This window comes from Phlebotomus papatasi, chromosome 1, assembly GCF_024763615.1.
Source record: "Phlebotomus papatasi isolate M1 chromosome 1, Ppap_2.1, whole genome shotgun sequence".
Lineage (NCBI taxonomy): Eukaryota > Metazoa > Arthropoda > Insecta > Diptera > Psychodidae > Phlebotomus > Phlebotomus papatasi.
This window is the reverse complement of record NC_077222.1, coordinates 33,273,628-33,284,470: the sequence shown is the minus strand read 5'-3', so window position 1 is coordinate 33,284,470 and position 10,843 is coordinate 33,273,628. Positions and strand designations below refer to the sequence as shown.

The 10,843-nt window shown below is 36.3% G+C and overlaps 1 protein-coding gene across 7 annotated transcripts in view; it reads left to right on the top strand.

The window, feature by feature from the left end:
- LOC129798850 (neurofibromin) overlaps positions 1 to 10,843 on the top strand; it is a 43,991-nt gene that overhangs the window by 363 nt on the left and 32,785 nt on the right. For all 7 annotated transcript variants that reach the window (XM_055842258.1, XM_055842260.1, XM_055842264.1 and 4 more), the window contains exons 2-6: positions 172 to 499; positions 5,068 to 5,780; positions 5,850 to 6,040; positions 9,196 to 9,466; positions 9,531 to 10,397. In XM_055842258.1, the coding sequence (XP_055698233.1) occupies positions 172 to 499; positions 5,068 to 5,780; positions 5,850 to 6,040; positions 9,196 to 9,466; positions 9,531 to 10,397 (2,370 nt within the window). The remainder of the gene's footprint in view (positions 1 to 171; positions 500 to 5,067; positions 5,781 to 5,849; positions 6,041 to 9,195; positions 9,467 to 9,530; positions 10,398 to 10,843) is intronic.

Genomic DNA, 10,843 nt, shown 5'->3' with positions numbered 1-10,843 from the left:
CAACTATCTTTGGTCAATGGAGTGCAGTGATTGGCTGAGGGGACGTGTGTGATGGATTATGAATGAAAAGCGAGAGTTTTTATGAATGAAATGTTGACAGTTTTTTGGAGTGGGAAGGGCATCAAATTCAATTGATAAAGAGGTTTCAGTGAATTTCTCTGGCTTTTCCAGCTGCCCTATCGCATGATAGCAACAAATACCAATCAGATGGCACAATCGAGGATGACACTGGACCAGACAATGGCCTATCTCATTCCCATTTCGCGCTATCGCTTCTCTCTGGTCATTTCGGGCCTGACAAAGATGCTGCAGCGTGTCAATGACACCTTCCAGAATCCACAGAATCGCCAAGAGCACACTGAAAAGTACTGCTATGATTCACTCATCATCATCCTCACCACCCTGGAGAGATGCCTCTCCAGTCAGACCAAAGATACTGCCCGCTACGACGAGGCGATGAATGTGAAGCTGCTGCTTCGTGAAATATGCCAGTTTATTGGTAAGCAAAGCATTCACTCAGAAATATTTGACGATTTTTTTGAAATTTTCTTACTCGAATAATTTTAGGGTAAATGTGCCAAATTTCGGCATAGTTGCATGCAAGCGCCAAAGTCTCTAATTTCAAATGTAATATCTTTAATAGAAATTGATTTTTTTAATTTCTTCTACTTTTTTTGAGTTGTTGCTTAGAACCTTGTAGACAGTTTATCGTCTTTATTTACTTTAAAATTATTCTTACTACATTTTAAAATGAATAAAAATGTGGATATAGCTTTGGTGCCCTATTTCGCCCACCTTCATTCTTATAGTTCTTTGCCCTTAGGGAATTCTTCCAATATCTTTTTCACGTCATCTCGTTTGTCGAAGCTACATTTTTTGTTATTCTTTTGCATTGTATAATCTGTAGAGTATGTAAAAACTAAAAATTCATGGAAATTCGAGGAACAAAAAAGGTGGCCGGAATTGCAAGCTGGCCGGAATTTGGCACACTTACCCTATGCCTTTTTTCTAAGGGGTAGGGTAAGTGTGCCAAATTTCGGCATAGTTGTAAAGAAGCACCGAAGTCCTAAGTTTGAAATGCAATATTTTTAATTCATATTTATATGTTTTGTTACCTCCTTTTCGGGAGGGTTGTGTGGAGCCTTAAAATCTAGTTCAGAGGTGTGAAAGAACCGTTGAAACCGAATAAACGTCAAAATAAGTTTGTTCTGGTAGCATTTTGGCCATTGACTTACATGTTTCATTTGACGTTTATTCGGTTTGAACGGTTCTTGTACGCCTCTGATCTAGTTTATCATCTTTGTTTTCTTTAAATCACTTCCTAAAATATTGAAAAATTAATAATACAGTAGAGTCTCGCTATAGTCCATATTTGATTTCAAATTTGACACTTGGGTCGCACTATAGTCCATGTAATTTTTTAAAATTATCAACGATTTTTAGTATTGAAATTGCTCGACGGCTTCCACTTTCTTTGCTATTGTGTTATTTGTCCTTGCTCTCTTCATTGTGCATACTAAAAAACATAACCTAACTTAAAATCAGTGTTTTGAAATCAACGGTGGATAAATTGTGGACTATAGAGCGATGGCCTATAGCGAGACTCTACTGTAATAATATGGACATTGCTTTGGGTAGTATTCCGGCCACTTTGAGTGAAATTCCGACCACCTTGTTTGTGACCACCTTTTGTGAAGCAACGGACAGAAAATTTCAAAACGTCATACCGAACGAGTTTAATATTTAGTTTAATACGTTTATATGACCCACAAGCCCTGAGGATTTTCCATGTAATTTGTCCTGAAGGTCTGAAGAATTTACCTTGACATCTCAAATTCACGCGCAGATTCCCGTAGCAATTTTCGCTTCCTGAACTCTTCCAAGGCCTTTTCCACATCATCATTTTCATAGGAGCGATGGTTTTTTTCTCTGCACATTGTAGAACTCAGAAATTGAAAAAAAAACATAAAATGAATACACACGGCTCTTCGTTATCCGGCACTTCGTTATCCGGGTGACAGCTGCCAAACGCTGGCGGTTGATGTATTCAAAACGATTTTTTACGAAGCATGCAGTTTGTCCAGAGTGAATTAATGTGTTATTTTCATTTTATCAAAGTTTTTGACACACAATCGTGCTACAAAATGAAACATAAACACACCACAAAGTAAATTCTGTTGTCCTTTTGACAGAAAACAAACTCCCACAGCAGAAAATATAAAAAACGTTGACCAGATTCAAAAAATCAAAATGTCATTTTGTCCCCATGTCAGCCGGATAACGAAGAGTCGAGTGTAAGAAATTTACGAAAGCAAAAGATGTTGCCGGAATAGGCAACATTACTTCACCGGAGAGACGCTCACAAAGTATATACTTTTTTACTCGAAATACAGGATCTAGCTGGGAAATTTCACCCGAAAATTAAAGATTGATTCACTATTAACATAAACAAAAACAATCTTTAATGAAAACTAATCAATTTTCATGAAAAACACCGAAGGAAAACCCTTTGCACTTTACCACAAATCGTAAGACTGCTAGAAACACAATCGATCTGTCACATTTTTTGGCTCTTTCCACACTGAGTTTTTACAACGCAATTTAAATTCAAATTATTCCTAAAATTTAACGGTCTTTGTGTTAATACATCCTAAAATGAATAAATATTTAACAGCAAAATGAATTCATTGACTATTCAAAGATAACATACATAATTTTAATTAATTAATTTCCATGGCCGAAATTACACTCAAAGTGGCCGAAATTAGAAGCTGGCCGAAATTTGGCACACTTCCCCTAACCTCAGGGAAAGTTTGAATTACAGAAGTACTAATCCAAAAATCTCTTTTGAAGTCTTATGCTAGAAAAGTCCATGTTTTTCTTGAACTATTTCGTGAAAAATGTGTAATATCTGGAATTTCCAAAGTTAGTGGTCAATAATTTTGGCAGATGTTTTTGAAAAGCTGAAAAAGTTCAATTTTCCTGAACTGTCAAAGTGATAATGTTTTTGAATTTTCCTCCACCCTCAAACACGACCCCCTACGAGCAAAAGATTTTCACGGTGAATATTAGCCCTGATAAACCTTCTATAACTTGTAATAGTTGTTTTTTCGAAAAGGCACTTGAAATGCGAGAAATGCATAAAATATTGCATCTCAATATTGCAATTTTTGGCCCATTTTTTATTTTTGAATTTTGAACCTAGGAAAAAAGCCCTAGGCTCTCAAGTTTGTCAAGAAATGTCAGGTGTTGAACTAGCTATTAGGATATATGGCCACGGATTCGATTCATTCAGTAACTTCTGGAAAAAATCAACTTTTACTCAGCTGCAAGCGTAACATTACGAAGCTGTAAAAATTTGCCCTACCCCTATGGGATAAATGCAATTATTTTTTCCAAATAATTTTTTTGTGAAAAGAGTTTAAATTGTATTACTTTTTTCCAATTGAAAGGGGTGGCAAAGCGTTCGAGGCTTTGCAAACTGCTCGAACTCCCGGGAAAGAGCTCTACCTTATATACCTTCTCGCAATTTTTCTGGTGCATAATTATTGTCGAATTTAATTTGTCTATAAATCACCGCAAAACCATCTTGAAGTTGAAAATTGTTCAAGAAAAGGGTTTCAAAAAAATCATTAAACTTTTAATTAATTAATTGATAAATCGGTTAAGAATTAGGATTTTGAACTTGAATAATTCAAGATGGCGATTTTTCCGGTGAAAGGTGTCAAAGGACGAAATGTTCAGCTGGACTACTTTTAAAACATATCCAAAAATTAACGAAACCGTCAGGTTCAATTTTTAGCAAAATTAGAAAAACCTGATTTTTGAACTATTTTTGGGAGATAGGGAACACATGAACAGGGAGGGGGAACACTAAAGAGATTAAGTTCGAGAGAATGCCATTTGAGGAGCGGTCATCGAAGACCGGATGTTGATATCTCTTACCGTTTGAATTTTATATGGGTCAAAAGACTGAAAAAGTGCGAAAACAGAATTTTTAAAATAGAGCTATTACCGTTACTTTTCTGACCCATTACTTATTATGACCGACGCAGTCGGGTTCAGAATTACAAGAGCTTTCAAAAAAGTCCAAATTTAACCAAGTCCGTTGAAAATTAGGACCTCTAGGGTTGTTTAACTTTGACCGTGAATAATTCATGATGGCGAATTTTCCGGTGATAGGTGTCGAAAAACGAAATGTTCGGTTAGACTACCTTCAAAACATATCCAAAAATGAACGAAATCGTCAGGGCCAATTTTTTGCAAAGTTAAAAAACATGTTTTTGGAGGGGTTCGGTTTAATTTGGGTAAGCTAGTTCGATAGAGAATGTTGACTTGTGGGGGGGGGGGGTCATCAAAGACCGAAAGTTGATATCTCTTACCGTTTGGCAGCCAAGATTGAGAGAATTTGAAAAAAAAACACGATTGTTAAAACTGCTCTCTCTTGGAGTTCGAGCAGTTAAAAATGAGATACGCTTGCAAATAATTGCAAATTAGCCACGCCCTCCCAAAACAGATTTTTAAACAAATTGAATTAATGATTCTGTTAATGATTTAAATTAAACTAAATGGCAAATGGCTAAAATTTTTCAATTTCCATAAGTTGTAAAAAGCAAATGATAAAGAGAAACAATTTCTTAAATCAAAAGTAAAGGCAATTGATTACAAATTGAAATTTAATAATGCCACGCCCACTTGAAATTAGCCCCTGTCTGAATATGTAACGTCTCCGTGCAAGAATTCAATTTTATCCGCCAAACACTTACAATCGTAGAAGTAAAATCAAAGTAAAAGTTTCGTTTAAAATTATTGTACCATAACATGTTTATTTTTTAATAATAATAAAATCTGTGTAGGGGCGTGGTCTATTTTTTCATGAGCGGAAACCTTTAATTCCTATTGATCCTAAAGTGGTACTAGTTTCTGAAAAATGTTTTACCTAATATTATTTTTTCAGTTTATTTAATTTTATTTATTTAAAAAATGCAATATCATATATTTTCCAATGAAGTAAAATTTATATTGTCTTTTTCCTCCCCTTTGTCATGGTTTTTTACCATTTTGCAGATGTACAAAGTGAAAACAACCCAAATGCAACATCCTTGAAAGCTCTGGCTTCCAAAGTCCTTTTTGCTCTGTCCCAAAATCACTTCAGTGCTGTCTTCAATCGGATCTCAGCACGTCTTCAGGAGCTCAGTGCTTGTTCTGAGGAGAATCCTGATTACAGTGATATTGAATTGATACAGCACATTGATCTCGATGTCAATCGACTAACAAAACTCCTCACGGAGACTCTTCTGAAGTTTAGATTGCTGAAGAAATCAGCTCATCTGATCCTTTTGAATTCGCTGGAGAAGGCCATGTGGACGTGGATTGAATTCCATCCGCATGAATTTGCTGAACTCCAGCGAAATCCAAATGATGAATTGTCCAAGTGCTGTGAGCAACTCTTTGATATTCTCGATTTGTATGCTGAGAACAAGAAGAGTCGATCGGCTGTTTGGCCTCTGCAGATTCTGCTCCTGATTCTGTGTCCTAAAGTCCTGGAGGAGATTGTTAATGCAGATTCTGGAGCTCCGTGTTCGTCGTGTCATCTGAAAAAGAGGCACTTTGTCGAAGGGATTAAAAAGGGTTTGGGTTCTCATGCTTCTTCCAAGCAACTCACGGAATCTGCTGCAATTGCTTGTGTCAAACTCTGCAAAGCATCAACGTACATCAATATTGCAGACTCCAACAATGTAACTTTCCAGTTGGTTCAGAGTGTCATCAACGATCTCAAGGTTTCTATTTCTTGGTTCTCCTGTGGAATCTCTGAGGATTGATTTATTTTTTTTCTGTGATTTTTCCAGGCTTTGCTCTTTAATCCATCGAAACCTTTCTCTCGTGGTCAAGGATACAATTTCCAGGACATTGATCTCATGATCGATTGCTGGGTCTCGTGCTTCCGCATCAAACCTCACAACAACGAAGCTCTCAAAGTCTGCCTCAGTCTTTCATCACCGCCAGCGTATCATTTCGTCATCGTGAGCTCTCTTCTCAAGTAAGTGCGGAAAAATATGCTTCTTTTTTACAGCTCGAACTTAAAGAGATCTAGAGGGCAAACCGTAAGAGATATCCACTTCCAGTTTCCGGTGACCCCCCCTGTTTCGAGTACCATTACAAGACTATGTTTTCTTGTTTTCAGAGATAGTCAATGTAAATATTTCGTTCATAGATACCAATGACCGAAAAATTTTCGACATCGAATTTTTCGAAGACAAAGTTAAATCGCTCGAGGAAGCTAATTTCTCAATTGATTTGATTAAATTTGGAGTTTTTTGAAAAGGTTTAAAAATTGGATTCTGATTGCATTGATTTCAATCGGTAATGAATCGGTAAAGTACCCGCAAATGATTTGTTTTGTTTGAATATTTTTATTGGTTGTATAGGTCGTAAATATTTTTTTCGATTTAGAAACCAAACAGGGAAGATATCGATTTCTGGTTTTCGATGACCCTCCCATTAATCAATCTAGGCAAGTCTTTTGACTTTTCCCCCTACACCCTCACATCCTCCAAAAACATGTTTTTTTAAGGTTTTCTAGAAAGCGGACTCAGTGATTTCTTTTTTTTTTTTAATACATCTTAGAGGTAGTCGATTAGTTCAGTAATAATCTTTCGAAAAAACAAAGCCACTCCAAAACATCGATCATCAATTTCATAAACAGTTTCAGCTATTTTATTTTAGTTTCGAATAGGATTTAAGAAGTGTCTAAACGAAGATTTCGCATCTATAGGGGAAGGTTTTGAAGGTTCGTATTAAAAAAGCAGTCCAAGATTTAAGATTTTTTACTGAATGCCACACACACCGAATCAATTATATCACTATATCAAAAAAAATCTCTTACTTATTGGGTTCATTATTGTGCCTCACAAAATTCCTGGAAGTCCTTGGATTTTCCTCTACAGGAAAATGAAAATGTAGCGACATTTTTTACGAAGGTGCCCTGATTAACTCAGTTTCGTACCGCTTTTTCCCACCTCTGTAGGCCTCATTTTCCCTGAAAACATTACACCGGACACAAAAATTTGGGCATCATTACTTAGATGGAACTTTCATCTACTTGTTTTCACCATTTGTAGGAGATATCACGCATCGAAAATCAATTTTAAGCTATTTTTCTAACACATGTTTTTTGACACTCGGAAAACCATTTTTTCCCTGCATTCTGACAGTCAGTTAAGAGCTTGGTTAGGTATGATTATCTCATAATCACACCTAATGTAATCCTCGGACTATCTCTAACCCCTCCAATTGGTCTTAAAGAACATATTTCGGACGTAACTGATTTCGAAAATGACCAGCCACCAATTTAAAGTGAAAAGTGAGAAGTTCCACTTTAAAACAAGGAAAATTGAATGAAAAATACTCAAAATACATCGAAGTGGCAATTAAAGAATCACATCTACCATAAGCAGTCTAGTTTAGTTTCATCATTGCACAAATCAGAAAGTAGTAATCACACCTATTGTATTCCTTGCTTTTTCTCTAACGTCTCGAATCTGTCTTACAGAACATTTTTTGGACATCAGTGATTCTTAAAATTACCAGTGATAAATTTAAAGTTAAATGAGGAAAACTCCGCTTGAAAACAAAGCAAATTGTATGAAAAATGCTTAAAACGCACCGCATGGGCAATGAAAGAATCACACCTACCATAAGCCGATTCAGGCTTAATGTTTGATTTGACAGAAGTGAAATAAAAACATCTGATGAAGTCTCATTTTGATAGGGAAGTGTGTGTTTTCCTTCGAGATTTTAGTGAAAATTGTTTAATATCCCAAAATTTTCTTGTGAATTTATTCAGTGGAATCTCTGATGAATCAAATATACCGAACGGCGTGTACAGTGTGACCCAAAACAGTGAGAAATTCTCAAATTCGATGGTCAGTAATTTTGACAGATGTTTTTACGAAGCTGCAAAATTCAATTTTCCTGAGCTGCAAGGGTGGTAATTTTTATGAATTTTCCTCCACCCACAAAAACGACCCCCTTCCAGCAAAAGATTTTCTCAGTAAATATTAACCCTAATAAACCCTCTATCATTTGGAATAGTTGCTTTTTCGAAAAGACACTTGCAGTGTGCAAAAATGCATAAAATATTACACATCAGAATTACGATTTTAGACCCATTTTTATTTTTGCCTTTTGGACCCAGGAAAAAAGGCCTAGGCTTCCAAGTTTGTCAGGAAATGTGAGATGTAGGATTAGCTTTTAGATTATATGTCCATGGATGAAATTCATTTAGTAACTTGGAAAAAAATTCAACTTTTACGAAGCTGCAACATTACGAAGGTGCAAAACTTTCCCCTACATGTCTACTATCTCAAATTATTGCTTTCTCGTATTTTTCAATATTAAAAAAATTACTTTATTAACAATTTTCATCAATTTTGGAATTGTTTTATGAAAAATTTACTAAACAAGTCAAATCGGTAATAAGTCGTACTGGAGTCAAAAATATAGTGAAAAAAAGAATTAAAATTGAAATCAAGTTAGTCAATGATCGAAAATATTTTGTAAGAGGAATTCCCAGCAAAACTTCGATCTGCAATTCTGCACTTTTGAAAATTTTAACGTTTCTTGTCATTCAATCGGATACTTCGTGTGGCTTCGGCATAGTCGTGCGACTTCGTGAGCATCGCGAATTTCTTTCGTGTTTTCTAACCATTTCCTTCCCCTTCGTATTTTCTATTATGGCTGATTTAAAAATATTGTATTATAACATTATAATAATATTGTAAAAAAAGAGAGTATTCACGTAAAATTGTTGAATAAAAATTGAATTTTAAATAAATTGAAATACATATTTTTATGTAGTTAAAATAATGTTTAGAAACATTAGAAAGGGTAGAAGAAATGTAGAAATCATCTAAATACTCTAAAGAAATTCTGCCGATAATTTTAAAATTTTCTATAGAAATTCTGCAGAAAATTCTGCAGAATTTTCATACAACGATCGGATCCACCTTAGAACAAAATTCTGCAGAAATTCTGCTGATTTTTCGGCAGTTAGTAATTCAAATCTGACGAATTTCTGCAGAATTCTGCAGAATTTGCCGGGTGGGTTTTTGTTGAAACATTGTTCAGTTCAAGAGAAATTCTGTGGTACCTGAAAAAACTATATCGTCAGAATTGCTTTCAACGCTTTTGCAGGATTGTAACACAGCCACGATTGCCATGGTGGCCCCAAATTGACTTGGTGTATGCTCGATCAGCTGAATTGAGAGCTCTCTTCACTGATACTCTCAACAAAGCGACTCAGGGCTACATTGCTCATACTCCATTGAGGATGATCACGTCACTGACACTAAAATCCAAAGATGCCCAGAGTCGTTTGACTCGTCCAGAAGAGGGTCCAGCTCACAAGGCACTCCTTCTTCTCATGGTTCGCCTGATTCATGCTGATCCCATGCTTCTGTTGAATGTAAGGCTTTTCCTTTTGGAAGTTTCGGAGGTTTTCCTTATTTTTGTTGATTGACCTTTTCCAGAGCCTCGGAAAGGCTGGCCATGAAGTGCAGAGTTCAACATTGGAGTTGATAAATGGCCTCGTGAGTCTAGTGCATCAGCCAACGATGCCTGATGTCGCTCAGGAGGCCATGGAAGCTCTCCTGGCACTTCATTCGCCGGATAAAATTGAAGTGTGGAATCCAGAGGCACCGATTAATACATTTTGGGATGTTAGTTCTCAGGTGTTATTCTCAATATCCCAGAAATTGATTCAGCACCAAATTGCCAATTACACGGATGTACTCAAGTGGATGAGGGAAATTCTCATCTGCAGGAATACATTCCTTCAGCGTCACAAGGATTATGCCAATGTGGGCAGTCAGATTGCCATCTGCCGACAGGCAAATATGAAATTGGAGGTAGTGTTCTTCATGTATCTCTGGTCAGTGGATCTGGACTCAATCATCACATCCCTTTCCTGCTTCGGATTGCTCTGTGAAGAGGCAGAAATCCGATCGGGTTCCGATGAACTCACAGTTTCTATCATTCTTCCCAATTATCATCTCTTCCAAGAACTCTCTGTGGCTTCCAGTGCTCTCACGACATCCGGCTCAGAGTCCAAATTCTGCTTTTTTGATCACACTCAGGGCAGAGTTGCTCTGCAGAAGCATATCTTTGGGCTACTGAGGAAGATTGAACATTGTGCCAATGGTGTTCAGCCTGCTTGGGAGGAGACTTATCGGAATTGGGAGGCACAAAGCAAGTTGCTGCAGACATATCCCAAGGGAAAGACGGAAGATGGACAAGCGGAGATCTTCCACAGAGGAATGGGCAAACGGAGAGCTAGTCATCAGAGCACAGAACACGATTTGGATGAACAGATCACAGAATGGGCCAACATGACTTGGGTAAGTGTTTCATTCATTTTTTTTTGAACATTTCCTTTCATTCATCCATATCTCTTTAGAAGAATATTGTTTTTACTGCTTATTTATTGATTTGCTATGTAGGTTTTACATCCAAAAATCCAAAATCCAAATCCAAAAATGTTAAAATAACATTCCGGAAATGTTAATTTTACCCTGAAGTATTGATCTAAAATCGGTGTAAATATTACCCTTTTTAGGTGTATTGGGGGTTAAAGTTACCCTTTTTCATATCAATTTTACCCCTAATAAGGTATAAAATTAACATTAAAAAATGTTGATATATTTTTACAACTAAAAACTGTTAAAGTTATGAGGAAAAAAAAGTTAATCGCACCGTCTTTTTTTTCTCAGTGATTAAAAGAATAAAATGTTACTCGAATCAGTTTTGAATATGATTCGTATTCATTCATTTTCCTCTTTGTTTC